Genomic DNA, 21,922 nt, shown 5'->3' with positions numbered 1-21,922 from the left:
TTGTGAACTTGTCTTGTTTGCACCAAGCAACTATCTGCCCTCATCTCTGTACCTATCCAGAAGTACTGGAAAGCTGAGCAGGTGGTTCAGGATGTAATCTCAGCCCTTGGGAAGCTGAGGCAAGAAGATGGTGACAGTCTATCTCACATTAAGATCAGACCAGCCTGGGCTACAGAGTGTGTGTGGGGGGGAGGAAGTGCTGTATTGGAATATTAGCCAGGTAGGGTGGCGTACACTTACAGTCCTAGTCCTAGGAGCTAGTGAGAGAAAAATCAGAAGTTCAAGATCATCCTTAGCTACATTGTGAACTCAAAGCTAGCTGGGCTACATGAGACCTTGTCTAGCAAAACAAAAGGGTCATCATACAGATCCTTCAGAAAGAAAGCGTTCTAGCTGCCTTTTAAACTGAAAATAAAGCTGGGCAGTGGTGGTGCACGCCTTTATTCCCAGCACTCGGGAGGCAGAGGCAGGCGGATCTCTGTGAGTTCGAGGCCAGCCTGGTCTACAAGAGCTAGTTCCAGGACAGGCACCAAAGCTACCCTGTCAAGGAACCCTGTCTTGAAAAAAACCAAAAAAAAAAAAAAAAAAAAAAAAAAAAAAAAAAAAAAAAAAAAAAAAAAAAAAAAAAAAAAAAAAAAAAAAAAAAAAAAAAAAAAAAAAAAAAACCCACTGAAAATAAACACAAGGAAATTAATGGGCAATTGGAAATACGACAGTAATATATTAGTGGGGAAAGAGGGCATTCTGTTGAAAGTAGCATGGAGAGTATTGTGCTATGTAATATATGTCTCTTATTATATGCACATACACTTATTATGCCTATAAAAGAAGTATCAGTGTTATTGGTTACCTGTGGGAGAGTAAATATAACTTTTAATCTTATATTACTTTACACTTTATATTGTTTGATATAAATTTTGATAATGAAAATGCACTTTAGTAGTCAGAAAAATAGAATATATTTTAATGAGAAAGAGTTTGCAACAGAGACTTGGCACTTGGCAGAAGACTCATTGGCAGTTGCACTGAAGTGTTTTCTAAGAGTGTCACCCAGAGTGATGACCCGAGCATTTGTGTCTGACTCTGGAGCAATCTTCAGACTGAAGTCCACATCCCAAAGTCCACACACGAGTGCCCCCTTTTCTCTGCTCTCGCTCTCTCATCTCCTAGTTTCCACGATCCTCTCTCCACTGCGGAAGGAATTCGAAGCTGTTGACCGATGAGGGAGTGGGGAAATCCTCAGAAGATTCTTTTGACAGGGAAAACATACTTTTGATTGTGTCAGTTTCTGTGAAGAAAATCAGTACAGATGTTACCCAATTTCACTTTTGCCGAAGAGCAGAACTGATGAGCACCGGCTTAGCCATGGCTTTCATCTTCTAGGAAATCTCACGATGCTTTCGGGTTGTGGGACATTCTGTTGTGGATGAGGGCAGGGGTGAGATGGATGCTGGCGTTAATCCTAAGAGCAAATAGAATCTTTTTAATAACTTTCCTACCAGACCTGGGGAAAAAAAACAGTGTTTTGTTTGTTTGTTTGCTCAAATATATGGCCAAGCAAAATAGCAGGTGTCCGGATAAACTCGAGGCAATGTTTTGAGTCACTACTAGGGTGCAAATGGTCCACTCACACATCCAACACAACACATAGTCTTTTGTCCCTGTCTGCTGTGTGCTGAAAGTGTGTTCTGTGGAATCTGAGAGGTTCTCCAGCTCTTCCGGGAAACTTTGCATCATCATTGTTTTGTGTCTGTCCCTTCCTCCTGGCTCAGCTTGTCCCCTGCTTAGTTAGTACACTTTCAAGAATTCTGTTGGGAACAGTACTTGACGTGAAAGGAACGGTTTCTTCTAGAGAACTAAGAAAACAGAGTCACTTGCCAGGCCTGGTGACACATACTGTAATTTCAGTGCATGAAAAGTGGGAGACAGGAGGATCATGAGCTGAAGGTCATCCTGGGATATGTACGTAGTTCAACACTAGCCTGGGCTACATGTAATATATATGTATATGAGGAATAGTGTGTACATGGAGGAGGGGAACATCAGCAGTTGGAACGGTTTCACGCTCTTGGGAAAGAAGCAGGACAACACGGGACAACACAGGACAACACAGGACAACACGGGACAACACAGGACAACACAGAACAGCACCGTTCGCTGCATCAGCTGCTCCAGTCCCCAGTTCTGCTTTCTCACCGAAATCCTGTCTAAGCAGGTCAGACTCTACTCGTAGCCGTGTCCCTGTGAGTGGGATCATTTTGTTCTCAGGTCTTTAATTAAAACCACATGCCGCTCATTGGTAAAATAGTGCCTAGCCAGGAAGTAGAGGCAGGAAAGTTGGGAGTTCAAGGTGATCCTCAGCTACACAGCAAGTTGGAGGCCAGCCTGGGCTACACACATAAAATCCAGTCTCAAAAAAAAAAAAATTAAATAAGACATAGCCAGGCCTGGTGGTTCACAGTTGTATTGCCAGCTCCTCTGGGAGGCTGAAGTAAGAGAGTTGAAAGCTCTTGGTCCACTAAGAGAGTTCCAGGTTCTGGGTAACTGGTGAGAACCTACCTTTCAAAATAAAAGTCACCTTTACAAAAGGGCTTAGTTATGTCCCAGTGGCATAGCACTTGCAGAGTGAGGACCTTGGTCCAAATCCCAGCATCAGGAAAGAAAAGGCTTAATATCAGACCTCCTTTAGGAATCCTGAATGTTTCAATCTGATTTTAATGCTATATTCTGCTGTCCTGAAACCCTTCAGGAATGGCTTATTAGAAGGGCTTTTGGGATGCTTAATGCTGGGTTCTCTTTATCAGGTATACTGACAGAGGCTAAGTCATTAAATCATAAGCCTGGGAGAGCAGATGCCCGTGTCAGCTCGCTGACAGCCAGTGAGCATGAAGAAAGCCGGGAGGGCAGCAGAGGAGCTGGGATGTGGATGCTGTCGGCTCCGGCTCTTTGGAGACCGCGTCTTGGCTTTCACTGAAGACAAGGTCATTCACAACACTCGGAGGCAGGGGCTTTGTCTTCATTTGCTGCGATGGACAGATAACCCATTTTATGGATGTACAAAGTGAATCACAGAGGCTTACGTCTGTGTCAGGTGCAGGGCATGAGGGTAGCTCTGTTGGCCCAGGGTCTTCCTTCACTGTCCTGGCATATATTTGATTATAAAGTCCCCGTGAAGATACGAGTGTGAGGGCTTCAGTCTGTAATGATTTGCAATAAGGAGACGGTGGCGCAGAAGACAGCACTGGCGTTCAGAGTGAGGCAAAGCCGAGCTCAGAAGTATGTCTGGTGGGTTATAGTGACGCCTGTAGTTGTCGTTGAGGCTGAAGAGTTAGGAGCATCTTGTCCAACCTAGAGATGGAAAGGACACACGAAAGGTAAGTAAGTGTGCAGATGAACCGACTCAGCAAGGGATCGCTGAGGAGAAAACCTATTTCAGTCCAGTACACCTGGGTTTCCCTCTTTACCTGCCTGACGGTTGTTCTGAGAAAACATGACACTTGCTCATGAGTCAAGAACCTATAAGCCACTAGCAGAGGGCCCATCGCCCATGTCTTGACCAGGTTTTCTGGAATGGAAAAGGCCCTGAGTGTGCGGCGACACTGGATCCCATATGCACAAGAATTCCACTTCCTTGAATCAAACCCAAAGAATCTCTTTATGTTTAAAGAGGATTTGGAAAGAGATTTTAGGATCTGAATATTTATTTTTGAAACAAGGTCTCTTGTACATCAAGCTGCCTCACTACGTAGTGGAGAACGCCTTGAACTCTTGCTCGTCCTACCTCTATCACCCAAGTGCAGGGAATATAGGTGTGTGCACCACACCTGTGGGGAGTGGATGAGTCCTGAGTGAATGTGTATTGCTAACATGGGCACAGCCATGCCAACGACCCCAGTGCCTCAGACCCATAGGAGTGGGAAGCCTTCCCCGGTGAGGTTCAGAGAAACGACAAAGCCTTCTTCTGGTCCTAGTGCCAGTGTTTACAAATGATTGCCCAGTGTGTGCAAAAACTAGAAACCACAGCTTCTCCTCCTGGATGACTGCAGCCTGGGACTGCTCCCCCAGAGACCTACTACTGAGATGAGCTAGACCTGCCTCCTTGTTCAGCTGTAGACCATGAGCCGCTTCTTTACCTGGGTGTGTATTATAAGCCTGCGTCCTTCATTCAGTTCTATAAAATAAATGAGCTGAAGTTCTGGGCAGCAGTCGGTGCTGTCCATCAGAATGAGCGGAACCCAGCTGATCCCCGTCTTTCGGTAAATGTGTCCCTGTGTCTGTCCTTCTCTCATTCCCTCATCAGCCAGTTAGGCCAGTCCTTGAAGCCATGCAGAGTGTGGCATACACCTGGTTTAAATATTTTAAATAATCCAGTTCCACCCTTACTGTGTTTGAGTTTATGACCTATCAGATTTTGTATGCATTTTCTAAATGCCCAACTATTATGAACGTTATACAGTTTTGTTTATAGGTATTCTGCCTACATGTATGTATGTGTGCCATGTGTGTGTGTGATACCTAAAGAGATCAGAAGAATGTGTTGGAACCCTTGGAACTGGAGTTACAGTTGTGGGCAACCATGTGGGTGCTAAGAATCAAATCCAGGTCCTTTGGAAGAGCGACAAGTACTCTTAACCACTGAGCATCTCTTTGGCACCTGCACAACTTTTAGATGTGTAGGTGGCTGCTTGCTTGTGGTACACCATATGTGTACCCAAGGAGGCCAGAAGAGGGCATTGTACCCCATGGAATTGGAGTTAAAATGTAGTTGTGAGCCACCCTGTTTTGGTGCTAAGAACTGGTCTTAACTTCTGAGCCACCTCTCCAGCCCCCTTAGGGAGCTTATTAAAAATTTAAGAATAAGATGAGCATGGGAGTAGAATAAGCTTCTTGGAAAGCTGAGATAGGAGGATGACTTGACGTAAAAAAATTAAGATTAGTCTAGGCAACATAGTGAGAACACATCTGAATAACAGTAATGATAATAAAGACCCCTGGTCCCAACTCTAGACATTACACATTTTGACTCAGTATATTTAGGTCCCAGACATATATATTTCTCTCTAACCAACTTCTTTCCCCACCCCCACATGTCTCTGTTCTCTCTTAGTATTATTATTTTCTTTATTTTGTTTTTGTTTAGATGGTATCTCCTGTAGCACAGGGTGGCCTCAGACTTCCTTATGTAGCTGAAGCTGAGGCTGGCTTTCAATTGTTGATTCTTCCTCTGCCTGATCATGCTAGTATTATAGATGCATACTGCCAAACTCAGCCAAATAACAATGTGTTTTTGCTTTGTTTGTTTGTTTGGCTATCCTGGAACTCACTATGTAGACCTGGGTGGCCTGAACTCAAAGAGGTCCACCTGCCTCTGCCTCCCGAGTGTCGGGATTAAAGGAGTGCACCACCACATCTGCATCTGTCCAGTTTTGTTTTGCTTTTTGTTTTCTGAGACAGGGTTTCTCTGTGTAGCTCTGGAGCCTGTCTTAGCACTTGCTCTGTAGCCCAGGCTGGCCTCGAACTCACAGAGCTCTACCTGCCTCAGCCTCCTGAGTGCTGGGATTAAAGGCAGGTGCCCCACTTCCTGGCCTGGCCAGTTTTTTGACACAGAATAATTCATCACATTTGTTTTATCACTGAAGCATTTGACCACATCTCATCACTTACAGGTTAGCATTGTTTTGTCTAGACACATGGCACAAACTATACAGAGAATACTTCCCTTCTCAGGCTGCAAGTCCTACTGGGACTCAGTTGTCCCAGGTTGCTGGTCTTCCTTTCTTTCCCTTCTCCATAGCCATTGCCATTGGCACCGCCTTCTGGCTCTGAGGCATGGACTCTGAAGAGAGAACGGCTGGTTATCATTTCAGTGGCTGGTACACATTGGATTATCTTCCAACCTTCCTGTCAAGTCATTTAAAAGAAACAATGCTCTGTTTTCTTACACTCCCCCCTTCCCCCCTTCTTTCTGTCATGTAACCTGACTGGCCTCAATTTTGCAAGGCTAGCCTGGAATTCCTGGTCTGCTCCCTACCTTCCAAGTACTAGGATTCTAGAAAAAATGCTCCTCTCTAAGGAAGACACTAACTAGAACCACACTTCCTAGAGAGTGGGAGAAAGGAGCTCACGTTAAGAGAGCACCTTTGATGTACTAGGTGCCTCTCAAACAGGATCCTGGTTCGCTGCCACAGCCACAAGCAAGGCTACATCAGGAATCCTGTTTCACAGAGAAGGCAGCTGTAGAATGGAGAAGTCAAGCAACTTCCCACAAGCCACTCAGCTGGTGCTTGCTTTCCTTACGCTATTCTGCCTTTCCAAGAGAAAGCAGCCTCAATTGGTGGAGCCAGGGACCCAGTTCCTCTGTGGACATCAGCAGACTCACTGGGCATGGGACTTCGAAGATGACAAACACTATAATGATGACTCCCCCAAGCAGCAGAGCAGCAGCAATCAGAGCTTTGGTGACAATACTCCATTTCTGCCTCTTCTTTAAGGACACATCTGTGTCTGAAAGGAAAGAGGGATGTAGAGAAAGAGAACATGAGCAAGGCTCAGCAGGACTGCGACTCCTCCTCAGACAAATCAGGGACTCCTGACTCAGAGACAGAGCCTGGTTTTCCACCTGGGGCTCAGAATCAGGTGCGGTGGCAGCATGGGCCCCTCACTAGCTTCTTTTATGAATGAGCCACCTTCCCTAGAATCTGGGATTCTCCAGAGTCATGCATGCTGATTCTTGCACTGTTCTTGGGAAGAAAAACCTGGGGTGCACAGGGAGCGCTTCACCCATTGTTCCCAGTCAGTCCTCTTGAAGTTCCCAGTCTTAAAAGCAAAAATCGTATCTCTTTCCATCTCTGCCATTGAAAAAAGAAAAAGCAATACAAATATACAGACATCATCTTCATTTCAGGTCTGGTGGCACGTACCTTTCATCCTGGCACTCAAGAGGCAGAAGCAGGCAGGTCTCTAAGCCCAAGGCCAGCCTCATCTATTTAATGAGCTCCAGACTAGTCAGGGCTACATTGAGACCCCGTCTCAAAAAGAAACAAAAACAAAATGAAAATTACCGCTCCAGTCTTGGTTTCCGAGGGTACAGGAAGAACAGCGGTGAATTGTCACTGCTTTTGAATCCTAAGCCAAGGCCAGGTCAGAAGGCTCCCATCTATTATATTATTACTGATCTCATTATACTTTTCCACTGGAATGAACCTGGGATGCAACCCAAACATGAATCTTATAGAATTTGAGTTTTGGCCAATTTAGGAAGGGCTGTTTTTAAAAACCAGCGAAGATGAAGACATGTTGGTTGGTGTCATCTCTGTTAGTAATTGCTTACTATTAAATATACATCTGTCCATGCAAGAGGCTGTTATGTACCAGTTGGATGTAGTCCGTTTCCAAATCTGAGGCCACTTTCATGAAATAAGGAATTACCATTTTCAATAAAAGATTTATTATATATAGTCGTGTGTGTGTGTGTATATGTGTGTGCGTGCATGCGCACACACGTGCGTGGTGTCTGTGTGACTTTATGTGCACTGGTGCATGCCTGTACCCTCAGGGACCAGAGCACATCAGATCCTTTGGAACTAGAATTACAGGTGGTTGTGTGAGATACCTGAAGTTGGAGCTTAACATTAGGTGAAGATGGTTCTTAACCACCGAGCCATCTCTCCACCCTCAAGGAAAGGATTATTGACTGTGTTGAACTACAAATGTTTCTGGGAACTTCCTTATGGAGAACCTTTTTTTTTTCTCTTATTAAAACATGGAATAATTTTTAAATATAAAGTAGCTTCTCAGCCTCCAAGAAAGTCCTAGGGGACCTAGAGTAATATTGGGGCTAAAATGTCTCTTTTTCTTCCTACTCTTGCTTTACCACCTCTACTTAATTTGTACCTTGTGATAAAGGGCTGGGAAAACCCCCAGTGCTTGTAGTTTTCTCTTCTTTTCTTCTAGGAGTTGTGGAGGTGGTAGTATTGGGTACCGTCTCTGATGAAGCAGATCTACTCTTTGCTGGGTAGACCTTGCAGTGAGAGATCCCTGGTAAGAAAGCTATAAAACAAAAAAGAAGCAACAGATGGACAACTGTAGCACAGCAAGCATCATCCTACTTTGGTTTTCTGTGACAAAACCCTAGATCTCCTCACTTCATACTGCATTTCTAACTGTGGCCCCATTGACCTGTGTGTTCATAGGTTTTAGGTGTAGGCACAGAATAATGCCAAGAATAAATGAGGCCAGAGATACCAAGAAGAGATATGTATTAAATCTCCAGGAATCCTTTGACTATAATCAGAGGGAAGGAATGAGCCATATCTTGCTTGTCTACCATTCTTGAGGTTATAATAGTAATAATAAAGATAGAGGGTGTGACCTTACTGAGCATTTCCTTCACTAATAGAGGTTCCAAAGTCCAGGGAAGAACTTGAGATGCATCACCTAAATGACTGCTGCAGGCCTGTGCAGTGCAGCCCCGTCAACTACTCTGAGAAGGCAGTGGTGCAAGTAAGAGGAGCTAGGAGATGGAAAGGCACCCAGCTTCATGTTCTCCTCAGTTTCATCATTTAATATTAAAAAAACCAGTGTCTATTATGTGCCAGGCACTGCTCCAAATCTTCTATCAGTTGGATTCATAATAACAGGGGTCAGGGCAGAGGAAGCAGAGACAACAATGACCTTATATATTTTATGACTGGGTGTAGTGGCACCTGCCTATAGTCCCAGCACTCGGGAGACTGAGGCAGGAAGATAACCTTGAGTTCAAGGCCCACTTAGGCTACATAGTGAGTACCAAGCTAGCCACAGCAGAATAGCAGGACCCTACCTCAAAAAACAAAACTAAACAAAAACATTATTCTATATTAGGGTAAGTGCTACTTAAAAACTAAAACTAGAGATGGGCATAGTGGCACATGCCTTTGATCCCAGCACTTGGGAGGCCAAGGTCAGCCTGGTCTACATAGTGATCAGGACAGCCAGGGCCACAAGGAGAGAGATTCTCAAAAGCACTAATCAATCAATCAATCAATCAATCAGTCAATCAATCAAGAACAAGAAGCCACTCATGGTAGCTCATCCTGTAATCCCAGCACTGGTAGGCTGAGTTGGAGGATTACCAAGAGTTCAAAGCCATCCTGGGGTAACTAATGAGTTCCTAGGTAGTCTGAGCTACATAGTGTAAGACTACGTCTTACAAGCCAAAATCAGGCATGAGAGAGATGGCTTGGTGGTTAAGAGTACTTGCTGATTTTTTAGGACCTGGGTTTGGTTCCCAGCATCACATCAGGCTTCTCATAAGTGCCTATAACTTCAGTTCCAGGGAATGCAGTGCCCTCTTCTAGCCGCTGTTGGCATCCGTGTACCTGTGATACACGTACATACAAATGCAGGCAGACACACATATATTAAAAAAATAAATCTTTAAAAAACAAAACCAGGCCAGGCAGTGGTGGTGCACGCCTTTAATCCCAGCACTTGGGAGGCAGAGGCAGGTGGATCTCTGTGAGTTCGAGACCATCCTGGTCTACAGAGCTAGTTCCAGGACAGGCCCCAAAGCCACAGAGAAACTCTGTCTCGAAAAACCAAAAAAAAAAAAAAAAAAACCAAAACCAGCAGCTAGTCGGTGGTGGTGCATGCCTTTAATCCAGCAAAGCCGGGTAGATCTCTGAGTTCGAGGCCAGCCTGCTCTACAGAGCAAGTTCCAGGACAGCCAGGGCTACACAGAGAAAGAAACCCTGTTTTAAAGAACAATAAGTCAATCAATCAAACAAACAAATAAAGAGCAAAAGAAATTTGCAAGACAAAGTAGTCGGAGGAATAGTCATAGGTAAGAGTTGGGCAACCTGCAGTATAGGCCAAGCCTCTCTGAGGTTAGAATTGAGCCAAGACTTGAGGGAAATAACCTAGGTGGAGGGGACAATGGAAATAAAGTCCTAAAGGCAGAGCGTGTCTGAAGGTTACAGTTATAGGGAAGCAGTAGGCAGCCAGTAGCCAGCATGGAGGAGCAAGGGAGAGGATGAGGACTGAGAGGATGCAGGAATCTAGGCTCTGTGTGCCAAGTTCAGGGCTTTGGAAATAAGGATCTGTTGCAAGGTTTTGATCAAGAGTGACCTTTTTGTGGGGAGGGTGTTATTATTTTTTGTTTGTTTGTTTGTTTGTTTGTTTGAGACAGGGTCTAACTCTGCAGCCTAGCCTGGCCTCCAACTCACAGTAGTCCTGCTTCAGATTCATAAGTGCTGCGATTACAGGTGTGAGCCACCATGCCCAGCCAAGATTCATTTTAATTGACCATTCACTGGACTGCTGTGTTAGAAAGGGACCGTTATGGGACAAGGGTAGAGGAAGCATCACCTGGTGGTGGCAGCAGATTTTGGAGACAGCAGGTGAGGGGTGACAGGATTCAGCCAGGGATAAAAGTGAGGAGGAGCAGATGAATTCTGGCTGTAGTCTGCACCCAACTCCACCTGCTTATAGAATGGACCTAATCCAATTCAGACAGTGGTGACTCTTCCACTCCACACCCTCACCCCTTGTACTTAAAAGATAGGGTGTGCCTATGTAGCCCATATTAGCCTAGCATCAAATGCACTATGGCCAGACTGCCCTCAAACATGAAGTGAGACTCTTGCCTTCCCAACTACTGAGGTTCTAAGTGTGCCACCAAAACTAGTCTTTTACTCCATTTGAAACTGTATTATTTCCTGGGGAGTGGTGCATGCCAAGGTGTCCAGGTTGAGGTCAGAGGATAACTTTGTGAAGGTGGTTCTCTATGTTTATTTGGGTGCTAGGGTTCAAACTCTGGTATTCAGGTTTGGATCATTGAGCAGCAAGCACCTTCCCCTTTGGAACCATCTTGTGAGCCTTTATTCCATTTTGCATGGTTTCTTATCATAACTTTTCTTTAGCTTTTCTAAATTGCTCTTTTTTTGTTTTAATTTTTTGAGACAGGGTTTCTCTGTCCAGGCTGTCCTGGAATGCACCCTGTGAACCAGGCTGGCCTTGACTCACAGAGATACCTTTGCCTCTGCTTCCTGAGCGCTGAGACTATAAGTGTTACCACCACCATCTGCCTCTAAATTACTGTCACACGTCTTTATATCCTTTAAAATTATCATTTGTTGTTGTTAATCGGCAGAGATGTTGAACAACTTGACAAGTAAAACATCAGAGTGACAGTTTTAACAGTTGTGTAGAGGGAACAATCGGACTCGGGCAGCTTTCAATACCAGTCATCATACAACAAATGACAGGCTAAATAGTGGTCCCTGATCTGAGTTGAAGTCTGGCTCCAGTCACTTCTCTTAAGTGGTAACATACATGTTTGAAGATAAGCAGAACTCACTTTGGACAAGTTACATAATTCTGAGTTTTGGTTTCCCTGTTTGCAATATTGTTGTAATAAAACATACTCACTAGCCGGGCGGTGGTGGCGCGCGCCTTTAATCCCAGCACTCGGGAGGCAGAGGCAGGCGGATCTTTGTGAGTTTGAGACCAGCCTGGTCTACAAGAGCTAGTTCCAGGACAGGCTCCAAAACCATNAAAAAAAAAAAAAAAAAAAAAAAAAAAAAAAAAAAAAAAAAAAAAACCAAAGAAACCATACTCACTATATCTATTTCTCAGAGGTGTTGTAAACATCAGAAATAAATAAAAACAAGAAAGCAGGTATGAAAACACTTTGCAAGCTGAGTGAACTGGGATTGAAAGATAAGGGAAAGCCTAGAGACTGTCTCTCTAAGCAGAAGAACTCCGTCTGGTAGCCAGAGGGATAATGGCATGGAGACATAGTCCCGTATTCCCATGAGAATGTGACTTCAGAGTCTACTGGGTAGGCTTCATCTGTCAGTGTACTTCCAGTCCTCTGAATTAATGTCCACATTGGCAGCCCATCTCTTTCAGGTCCTATCTCTGAGGTATCTGAACATCAAGGTAGAACAGGTTTGAAATACATTTTATTTCCTCCAGGTGGTGGTGGCATACCCCTTTAATCCCAGCACTGGGAAGAAGCAGAGGCAGGCGATTTCTGACTGAGATCAAAGTCATACAGAGTGAGTTCTAGGACAGCCTGGGCTATATAGAGAACAACCCTGTCTCAGAAAAAAAAAAAAAAAAACCACTTTATTCCATTGATGATGGGATTGCAAAATTAGTTTTTCTTTGGCTGAAGGTATTTGAACTGAATGCCCCAATTTAAGGTGACCATGATGGCACATGCCTCTAGCCCCAGGACCTGGAAGGCAAGAGGCAGGAAGGTCAAAGCAAGTTGAGATCGATCTGGTTTATTTGAAAGTTTCTGCCACTTAGGGTTACAGAATGAGACACTGCCTCAAAAACAATCCACAAGGACCTCCCAGCTTTCTAGGCGTGGTGGTACTCACCTTTAATCCCAGTGTTCTAGAGTAGAGTTCAAGGCCAGTCAGGCCTATGTACAGAATTCTAGGCAAGCAAGGACTGCATAGTAAGACTTCAGTGTTTTTTTTTTTTTTGCATAGAAAGACCCCAATTTAAGGAGTTTGGTTTTTAAAAATCCAACTTTATGAAATTCTTAAATACAATAATAATCCATAGTTTTAAAAGATTCTTTGTTGGGCTGGAGAGATGGCTCAGTGGCTAAGAGCACTGGCTGCTTTTCCAGAAGACCTGAGTTCAGTTCCGAGCAACCACATAGTGGCTCACAACCATCTGTAATGAGATCTGGTGCCCTCCTCTGGCATGCAGTCATACATGGAGGCAGAATGTTGTATACATAATAAATAAATAAATCTTTAAAAAAAAGATTCTTTGTTTAAAACCTAATTTTAAAGTAAAGCACATTGAATATATTTAGTCCATTTTCATATAAATTTAATATAACTTTTTGTTTGGCTGGATTTTGAGATAGGATCTAGTTAAGTAGCCCAAGTTAAACTTGAACTAGCTATGTATTGTTACTATTTTTTCTGAGACTGTGTTTCACTATGTAGCTAGACTGCCTTCAAACTTCCTGTCCTCCTGCCTTTGCTTCCCAAGTGCTGGGACTGCAGACATATACCACCATGTCTGGATAAATACATTATATTTAAATAGAGGTGTCATTTTCTGGTCAATCTCTTGTGAGTTTGAGGGCAGCCTAGTCTACATAAGGAACTCAAGGATAACCAAGGCTATATAGTGAGACCCTGTCTGAAACAAACAAAAATAATAAATAGAGGTGTCTCTTAGAGAGTATTCTGTAATAATACTCACAGGCTGAAGGGCCATTTGGGAGTCTTTACATTTGTTGTTAGGCTTGCATGCTAATGTTTAATCCTCTGTACCTCTGAAAACTAGACCATCTTGTCAGCCCTTCCAGTTGTAACTGTAGAAACTGAGCACTGGGAAAATGCCTAACTTGCCAAAGGCGATTGTTAATAATAAATACTAGTCATAATAAATACCAGTTCGATTTATAACATTTATAACTTCCATAACCCACAGTTTCATATGAAGTAACCAGATCTTAGATGTCAGTTCACACTGGTCAAATTATAAAGATCCTAATCCCTCTACTAAAATGACATTTGAAAAATGCTCACACAGCCCATGGGTGGTGGCGCACGCCTTTAATCTCAGTATTCTGGGAGGCAGAGGCAGGAGGATCTCTGAGTTTGAGGCTAGTCTGGTCTACAGAGTGAGTTCCAGGACAGCCAGGAACAGAGAAACTCTGTCTCAAAAAAAACCAAAAGAAGAAAGAAAGAAAAAAAAAAAGTCACACAAGAAGAAAATATTTGCCAGATGTGGTTGGACAGACCTTGATCCTAGCATTTGAAGGCAGAGAATCTTTGTGAGTTTGAGGCCAGCTTGGTATACAAAGTGAGTTCCAGGCCAGCCAAGGTGAGATTGTTTCAAAAACACAAAGTAGAAAATATTTATCAACTGGGTGAAACAGCTGTGTGTGGTGGTGCACACTTGTCATCTCAGCACTCAGGGAGCGGAGGCAGGAGAATCAGTAGTTCAGGCTTATTGTCAAATACGTAGTGAGGGGCACCTGAGAACCAGTCTTGAAAAGATAAAAATAAGACAAAAATCAGATAGGGTATTTTTATCTTCCTCGTGTCCTGTTAAAAACAGATGGGTCTCTATGAAACCTGATGGGTAACTGGAAAGCTTCTAAAAATAAGATCTGAGCAGTAGGAACAGGAACTGTACTGTAACTGATTGCCCCAGTTCCCTGTATGTTTCTGTGAGAAAAGCAACTTGGGCGTGCGCTCTATCAACTGAGCTACACCCCAGCCACTGTCTTGTGTTTCCCTTCTCCAGTTTATGTTTGGTCCATGTCTTGTTAAGACCAACTGTGCTGTGGAAAGTTCTTGTCCTTACAATTCCACATTCTTACTGACTTAGAGGAGCATTTCATTAATGCCACTTGATTATATTTTAGACACCTCCTCTGCAGACTGACGTCAGCCTGAGTGCATGTCTCCTGGGACCATCTAAGTCGGACTGTTTTCCTAGATTTTATTTCTAACCTATTTGAGGTCTGTTGCATCTTTGTGATTTAATGTGGTTTAAATTCAGAACAGGCATCTTCGGACTTTGAAAGAAAGTTCCTTTCAAAAGTCCATTCATAAGGTGGCTGTGCGGATTTGTCATGGTGGCTTTGTAAACGCGTCTGGCGAATGGTGATTAGGACCCAAACTAACCAAATATCCATTAGGTCTCTTTACACGACTCAGATCCTATAGGGCGCTGCCTCAGAGCCGGGATCTCAGAAGCATCTGGGAGAAGGAGGAAGACTCCTTTTCTCACAGCAACATACAGGGAACTGGGGCAATCAGTTTGAGCTCTTGGAAAGAGCTCAAAGCCTGGAGTCACCCCAAGGCAAACGTTTTCAATAGGGCAGGTTGATCTTTGGCAACTTTCCTCTCCCTTAACCCCCCAGTTTTCCTGGTTCAGAATTTCTGACAGCTAATGTCCTTAATTACCTCAGGTCCCACAGTGTATAGCGTGATGGTGCCACTCAGAGAACTGGAAGATGACTTAAGGCCAGTACTGCGGTCAGGTCAACAGGGTGTCACACAGTAAGAGGAAAAGGCCCAAATAAATTGATATTGAGTGACTCTTGGGTTTTAAGAGCCCTCCTAGTGGTAGAGTTTAATTAACTACTTAATCCTTCCTTCCTTTCTTTCTTTCTTTCTTTCTTTCTTTCTTTCTTTCTTTCTTTCTTTCTTTCTTTCTCTTTCTTCCTTCCTTCCTTCCTTCCTTCCTTCCTTCCTTCCTTTCTTTCTTTCTTTCTTTCTTTCTTTCTTTCTTTCTTTCTTTCTTTCTTTCTTTCTTTCTTTCTTTCTTTCTCTTTCTTCCTTCCTTCCTTCCTTCCTTCCTTCCTTCCTTCCTTCCTTTCTTTCTTTCTTTCTTTCTTTCTTTCTTGAAACAGGACTTCATATAGCCTAAGCTGTCTTCAAAATCAGTATGTTGTATATTTTGGGACTTCACATAGCTCAAGCTGTCTTCAAAATCAGTATGTTGTATATTGGGATTATAGGTGTACCCCAATAGTCCTAGGTTTTAATGGTAGAATTTCTCTTAATTATAATAAAGTGACTGAAACATTCAAGTCATGTAAGAATAAGTAATTTACCATTCTTGGGCTTTATCCCAAGAAAATGTCCGCCCCTTATTTTTCAATCTTTACTGTAGGTTTTAAAAGTTTCTTTGTGAGTTCAAGACCAGTCTGGTCTACAGATTGAGTTCCGGGACAGCCAGGGATACACACAGAAACCCTGTCTTGAAAAACAAACAAGCCAAGTAGCCAAGTTTATTTCTACGTCATTTTGCTTGCGATCCCTCTACTTTGCAGTGTCTCTAAGCACTGACTGTTATTTTCCAACACTATAGCAGCAGAGCCTAAACGACAGCCTCGTGCGAAGTGAGAGCTGTGCACTAATCTATTGTTCAGGAACTACTCGACAGAAGGAATGTGTGAGAGAAGGGAAGGATGGCAGAAGTTGAAATCAAGAACTGCTGCTGTTGGGGAATAAGCAGCTTCACACAGGGCAGATAGCAATGGAAACTGGAACCGCCACTGTGGGGCCTAAATGAGCACCAGCTATCAGCTGTCGATGTGGCAGATCTGCTTCTTGGAGTTCTTTTTCTTGATAAATAGTAGATACACAAGAGAACTGTATAATATCATTGTTTGTATTAGTAAAAAAAATATGGAAATAACCAAAATTGTCACCAGTGGAGAACTAGGGAAATAAGTTACAACTTAGTAGAATACCATGAAGAAGAATGAGGTAAGGCTGGTGACATAATATGCTAAGAAACAGACATGTGCTTAGCATGTTCAAAGTCTTGGATTCAATATTCTACAACCCAACCACACATAGTCAAATTTATGACTGTGGACATAGGATAAACCCGTGCACGTGGAAAACCAGGGTGCAGAGCAGGGTGGATGGTGTGGTACTGCCCATGCTTTTCACATTTGCAAATGATCTGGGCACGGGGTCTCATGCCTGTATTTCTAGCACTTGGGAGGTAGAGGGAGGAGTTTCGGGAGTTCAAGGCTAGCCTGAGGTATACAGCAAGCTGGAGGCCATCCTGGGCAATATGAGACCTTATCTGAAGCGGGGGATGTATGCACACCTATTCATGCATGGAAGGAAATACAGTAGGTAATAGTGGTTCCTTCTATCCTCAGGGACAGAGAACTGGAGGATTGAGAGACAAGAGTAGGAGGGAGGATTACTTTTCACTATAAATATGCGATGTTTGTAGATTTTACTGTGCACTAAAAAAAAAAACCAAAATTCAAAAAATATCGGTGTTTTAAAAGACATTTGTTTAACTATTTGCAGATGAATGCAAATGTAAATTGCCCATAAATAGCTGTCCTGGAAATCACAATATAGAGCCAGCTGGTCTCAAACTCACAGACATCCTCCTGCCTCTGCCTCCTGAGTGCTTCACACCTGGCCCACAACTATTGTTAAAAGAAGACACACCCACCAGGTGGTGGTGCATGCCTTTAGTCCCAGCATTTGAGAATTCGAGGCCAGCTTGGTCTACAAAGCTAGTTCCAGGACAGCCAGGGCTACACAGAGAAACTTTGTCTTGGGGGGGGGGGGGGCAAGAGAAGAAAAAAAAGAAGACAAAGAAGACCCACCCATCAGAAATGAAGACCAGCTAGGCGTGGTGGTGAAAGCATTTAATTCTGGTAGTCAGGAGGCAGAAGCAAATAGATTGATGTAAGTTTGAGGCTAGCCTAGTAGACATAAGCAGTCTAGTCCAGCCAGGGATATACAGTAAGAACTTGTCTCAAAAAATATTTTGTATCTTATGAATATCACAGGACACTAGGGCCAGAAGGAGTCTTAGAAACTAGAAATATGGGACCTGGGGTCAGTGAAGTGGACCAGTGGATAAGGGCATTTACTACCGAATCTATTTTGTCTGACTCCCAAAGGTGGCTTCAGTTGTCCTCTAACCTCCATATACATGGCCATATTTACACATTTGCATGCTTGCTCATGCGTGCGTGCGCACACACATACACACACACACTCACACACATACTACTAAATATATAAATATAATTTAAAATTATTGTTAAAGAAATTAGAAAACTGGTTCTCAGAGAGGTCCCTTATTTTTTCCCAAGGGGAGAATAGTTTGTTTCACTGTGGCTTTGGCTGCTAACAAATACTGGCCACCAAGGATGTCAACTGTAAGTTCCTGTCAACCTACCTCTAGCAGCTCTTTGGTCTCACTTTACCTGTTAGAAGCTATCCATTCTGAAACTGGGAAGTGGGCCTGAGGTGACAGCTTGGGGAGGCCGTGCTGTTTCTATGGAGATCAGCAAAGACTCCTAGGTTCTTCAGCGTATACTTGACCTTTGGCCTTCTCTCTGAATATGCAAGATGGACTGTCACTCTCCTCCCAGAGCCACGGCACTGCAGGGTAGTTATAGTCTGATTTTCATTGAACGGGGCCTCTTTGATGTCTGGGTGAATTTCTGGAAGAACTAAACGGAAAAACAAAGCGGGTTCTTAATCTGCATTGTGCAGATAACTCACTTTCATTCGTGACTCCTGTTGAACTCCACGGCTGCACTTTGCCCTGCTTTGGTTCACCTCCTCTTCCGTCCATGTTTATGGTACTAACCGTGCCTGTTCTGCTCTCCTTCCTGCAAGGGGCCATTGAAGACAAGTGACTGCAGTAAATCCAGCACAGAGCAATGCTCATAGATTGTTTTCCTAAATGCAGAGAGGACTGAGTGCTATTTCCTTCTCTTCTTCATCCCCGTCTGATTTATACAGTCATACGTTAGGCAACAAGTTAATATAAAAATTCATTTCCAGACATTCTCCTGAGGAGATATCTGTCTTTAAAATAGCACATTTGAGATCTGGACTAAGAAGTGTGGCATTTAAAAAAATTTATCATGGGTGTTTTGCCTGCATGTATATGCATAGCCACTGGAGCTGGAGTTACAGACAGTTGTGAGCTGCCATGTGGGTGCTGGGTATTGACCCCAAAGTCCTCTAGAGAAGCAGCCAATACTCTTAACAGCCGAATCATTGTTCCAGTCCCCAAAATGCATTTTTTTAAAGGTTAAAAAGAAAATCCTGGGCTGGGTGATGGTGGCACACACCTTTAATCACAGCACTAGGGAGGCAGAGGCAGGTGGGATCTCTGTGAGTTCAAGGCCAGCCTGATCTACAACGTGAGTTGTAGGACAACCAAGGCTACACTGAGAAACCCTGTCTTGAAAAGCCAGAAAAAAGAAAGAAAAAAAGAAAGGAAGGAAGGAAGAAAGGAAGGAAGGAAGGAAGGAAAGAAGGAAGGAAGGAAGGAAGGAAGAAAGGAAGGAAAAGAAAATCCTGGGGTGGCAAAGAGAATTTCCAGAAAGGTCTCTATTCCCTACCTCTTATTACCAAATCCTTGTGGCTTCTCACATCCTTTGGGAAGAAGCTGGGCAGCTGTTCCACTTGGCAGCTGCTCTCTCTGGGGTCTAGGAAGGAAAAAAATGGGTCAGGATGTACTGGTTCCTCTCCCTTTAGAATTCTGGGAAGAGATAGGTTTCTGCTTATAAAACTTAGAACTGTAGAGATCAAATACTCCCTAAAAAGAGATTTTAAAACACATGGCCAAATACATTTAAGTAGGAATTGTTCCATTATAAAGAAAACTGAATACCGATGTATTCTTTCTCAGAGAAAGAAAAGTGAGAGATGTAATTGCTAAGTTAATGAAAGAATAACCCATCTATTCTCTTTAAACAGTTTATTTTCTCGCTCACTCCTGTTCTATCTGCCTGGTGTATTTTTTTTTTTAAACAGACAGGGTTTCTTTGTGTAGTCTGGAACTCGTTCTGTAGAACAGGCTAACCATGAGCTTAGAGATCCACCTGCCACCACTGCTCAGCTTCTGCGTGCTGTATTAAGGAGAGAACCTTGAAGGTTTAATATGCACTCCCTTGGATATAGGCTCTCTATAGTTTTCCACAGCGCTATAGACCATACTTATTTATGTTTTGTGGTATGTGGTTCACAGGGTGTGGGAATTTTCTTTCTCATTTTTTTTATTTTCTTTTTTTTCTCATTTTCTTATTTTCTTTTTGAGATAAGGTCTCACTATGTAGCTCTAGCTGGCCTAGAACCTAGCTGTGTGGACAAGGCTGGCCTTGAATTCAGAGAGCTCGCTGCCTCTGCCTTCCAAGTGCTGAGAATCAAAGCATGCTGTAGTGGCTAAAGGATTGGCTCAGTGGGTAAAGGCACTGGCTGCTCTGGTAGAGGACCTGAGTTCAATTCCCAGCTCTTCCTGCCGCCACTTCCAGGGGATCTCATGCATGTTCTCTCCCTCCAGTGGCACCAAGCACACATGTGGTACGCAGACATACATGCAGGCCAAACATTCATATATAAAATAAAATGAATAAATCTAATAAAAAAATTTAAAAATCATTCTCTACCACATCTAACTTCAGCTGGTTTTTAAGAAAAAGAAGAAGACTGTAATCTATCTCTCTGTAGCCCAGGCTGGCTCTGTTCTGATGGCAATCCTCCTACCTCCATCTCTCAAGTGCTTGGGTCACAAGCGTGAATTTTTTTTTTAATTTGCATAAACATGCTACTGCTGCCCCTTATACTATGTTGCTTTAACCTCCAGCTAGCTAATTTTAGAGAAGGAATGTTTAGGAAACTCTGGAAAAAAAATCGTATTTTAAATAAACATTTACTACCAGGGCAAAGGCAGAGCTAAGTGGCCGAACACTTGCCCATCTTCCTAAGGCTGGCTTTCAAGCCTCAGCAAAAAACAAACAAAACTACAAGTCAATCAACACTTACCAAAGAGTAGCAAACAGTGCCGCCCCACCCCCATATCACCTTTCCCTCAGTTCACCCCATTAACATCTCCATTTAAATCATTTGAGTGTACCACCTTAAAAACGAAGGCAACATCTTATGAGGGGTTATTACAAAACTGTGGTACTGTCTCACAATGAGAGCTGTCTGACCATGTTTTTATTGTTATCCCTGTGAGCGAGGAAAAAGAAGGCACCACACTCCCTGAATACTTCTTATGAAACAGATAGATATCTCCTTGGGTTTAATGATCAGATATATGGGCTGATTTCTGCAAAGTACAGCTTGGGTATTGGTAACATTCCTATCTGATAGAAGAGGCTCCAAATTCTTTCTAGGCTTCCTTTTAGTTGTTCTAGCATATTATGTTAGAGAAGTACTTACCGTTCTTGTTGGAATCAAAGGATGCAATGATTAGACTGAAGACTAAGATGGTGTCCATGCCAACCTGACCTCATGAGCACTTCTTGCCTACAGCCCACTGTTACTCCGTCCCAGCCCCTTACAGGCTTTGCCTCTTGTTGCTTCTAGTGTTCTGAAACCAAGTTTCACTCTGACTGTCTGCTTCTACCCTGACTATTTTGCCTTGTTTCCTGAAGACCCAGGAATCTACTGATTGGAGAAAGAACAAAAACTGCTTATTAATGATTGACTTTGATAGTCTGCCCTGACTTCACTGCTGATGCCAACTCTGAGAACTGTCATTATCTTGAGGTTTCCCTCACAGAAAGTGCATAAACACCCAAAGATATGCTTTATAAATACTTGCAGATAGACACGTAGTCACTCACAAGTGTGCTCTCTGATGGAGGCACATAGGTATACACACCAACATTAAGAGATATGGAGATGCCTATTAAGAGGTACAATTTCTAGCACTGGAGAAGAAACTATGACTGAATGAGTCAGTGCCTTATGCTGGGGAGAACATTGGACTTTAGCAATCACTACAAGTGAGTTCTAGTTCAAGCCTTTTTGGACACCTTGGAGAAATTACATGGCTATTCAGACTCAGTTTTTCCCTTGTATAAATTGAGTCTCAACCAAAAGATCTCTGGAATTCATTTACAATTATAACCATAAGTTCACATGAGCATAGGCATACCTGTCCAATTGTGTATATTTTCACATTCATGAATAATGGAATGAGTATAGTCAAAAAGAGGTATGAGAAAGAGCTACCTACAGTGCATGAGTACTACTGTCTGCAGTTGACAGTAGCTGCTATTAAATATATATAATAAGTATTATGCTATAAAGACTTTTTTTTAAAAAGAGGTCTTCCCATATGGCCCAGACTTTCTTGAAACTCATGCTGTATTCCAGGGTAGCCTTGAACTCATGATCTTCTTGCTTCTGCCTCCCAAGAAGAGAGATTATAGGTGTGTATCACTATGCCCAACTCTGAAGACTTCTTGATAGCATCGCTAGGTGAGGTCATAAAGAAGAAAACGTCTAGTTAGATATTTATCAATGTCCAGAGCCTTCACAGCCTTCCTGCCCGCTGTAAATTGCTTCACTGAAGCCAACATGGGCTTAGCTATGCATGAGAAGGTTCTGGAGGCTGAAACTTTTGATTGATAGTCACATAAAGAGTTGGT

The 21,922-nt window shown here is 43.1% G+C and overlaps 1 protein-coding gene across 1 annotated transcript; it reads right to left on the bottom strand.

The window, feature by feature from the left end:
- Positions 1-937: 937 nt before the first annotated feature.
- On the bottom strand, positions 938-20,917 carry CUNH17orf78 (chromosome unknown C17orf78 homolog). The gene is given in 7 exon segments (XM_050119576.1): positions 938-3,348; positions 5,702-5,836; positions 6,380-6,504; positions 7,894-8,049; positions 17,729-17,977; positions 18,881-18,967; positions 20,706-20,917. Coding segments are annotated over 7 exon segments (888 nt in total). The 5' UTR covers positions 20,764-20,917; the 3' UTR covers positions 938-3,270.
- Between the last annotated feature and the right edge of the window lie 1,005 nt (positions 20,918-21,922).

Source organism: Alexandromys fortis, unplaced genomic scaffold, assembly GCF_014885135.2.
Source record: "Alexandromys fortis isolate MF-2015 unplaced genomic scaffold, M_Fortis_MF-2015_v1.1 scaffold_173, whole genome shotgun sequence".
In the NCBI taxonomy this organism is placed as follows: Eukaryota; Metazoa; Chordata; class Mammalia; order Rodentia; family Cricetidae; genus Alexandromys; species Alexandromys fortis.
This window is presented reverse-complemented; position numbering and strand designations above follow the sequence as displayed.